This window comes from Rhincodon typus, chromosome 44 (assembly GCF_021869965.1).
Source record: "Rhincodon typus isolate 14 chromosome 44, sRhiTyp1.1, whole genome shotgun sequence".
Lineage (NCBI taxonomy): Eukaryota > Metazoa > Chordata > Chondrichthyes > Orectolobiformes > Rhincodontidae > Rhincodon > Rhincodon typus.
Window position 1 is genome coordinate 73,306 of NC_063375.1, and position 695 is coordinate 74,000.

The window sequence follows — 695 nt, forward strand, 5'->3', positions numbered from 1 at the left end:
GGGGCAGGTGCGGACTGAGGGGGCTGTTCGGGGGTTGGGTGGGGCTGCCGGCGATCAGAGTGCTCTGTAAGTCAGTATGTCCCGAGACCGGTATTACCGACGACTGTCTCTGCTTCCTATACAGGCCTCGGCAGGATGAGGGTGTGAGCTCAGCCAAGCTCACGGTGGATGAGCTGCGGTTTTTCATCGAGCAGCTCCAGGGCCTGCCCTGTGTCATCACTCAGATCCAAGATGTCCAGGTTAGTAGCTCGGTCAGTCTCTCGTTGCTGTCCAAACAGGGTAGGGCTGGCTTCAGTGTTCCTGCAGCCTGAGGAAGGCGTGTCTCCAATGTACCTCAATAGAATTTATCCCTGACATCATCACCAATAAGTGAAAACATCTTTTTAAACCCGTGCTCTCCCTGTCCTGGGAGTGTTTGATTGTGTTGGGGGAGATGTAGAGGAAGCTTTACCTTTACTTGGAAAGAGTAGAGGAGGTTAGACTCTGTATCCAGCCAGAGGTGGGGGTTGGAGGGGTGGATTTGCATTGTGGCCCATTATCTGGGGCTCGTGCCCCTCGAACACTCTGCCTGTGCTGCCAATGTTGTGTTTGTTGGCTGCGTTACCAGTTTCCAAACTGAGATGCTGTTCCCTGTGTGCGTGTGTGTGCGTGTGCGTGTGTGTGTGCGTGTGTGTGTGCGTGTGTGTGTGCGTGTG

The 695-nt window shown here is 54.5% G+C and overlaps 1 protein-coding gene across 1 annotated transcript in view; it reads left to right on the forward strand.

The window, feature by feature from the left end:
* LOC109926219 (lysine-specific demethylase 5D-like) overlaps nucleotides 1–695 on the forward strand; it is a 31,687-nt gene that overhangs the window by 21,163 nt on the left and 9,829 nt on the right. The window contains exon 17 of the mRNA XM_048619958.1: nucleotides 87–239. Within this exon, the coding sequence (XP_048475915.1) occupies nucleotides 87–239 (153 nt within the window). The remainder of the gene's footprint in view (nucleotides 1–86; nucleotides 240–695) is intronic.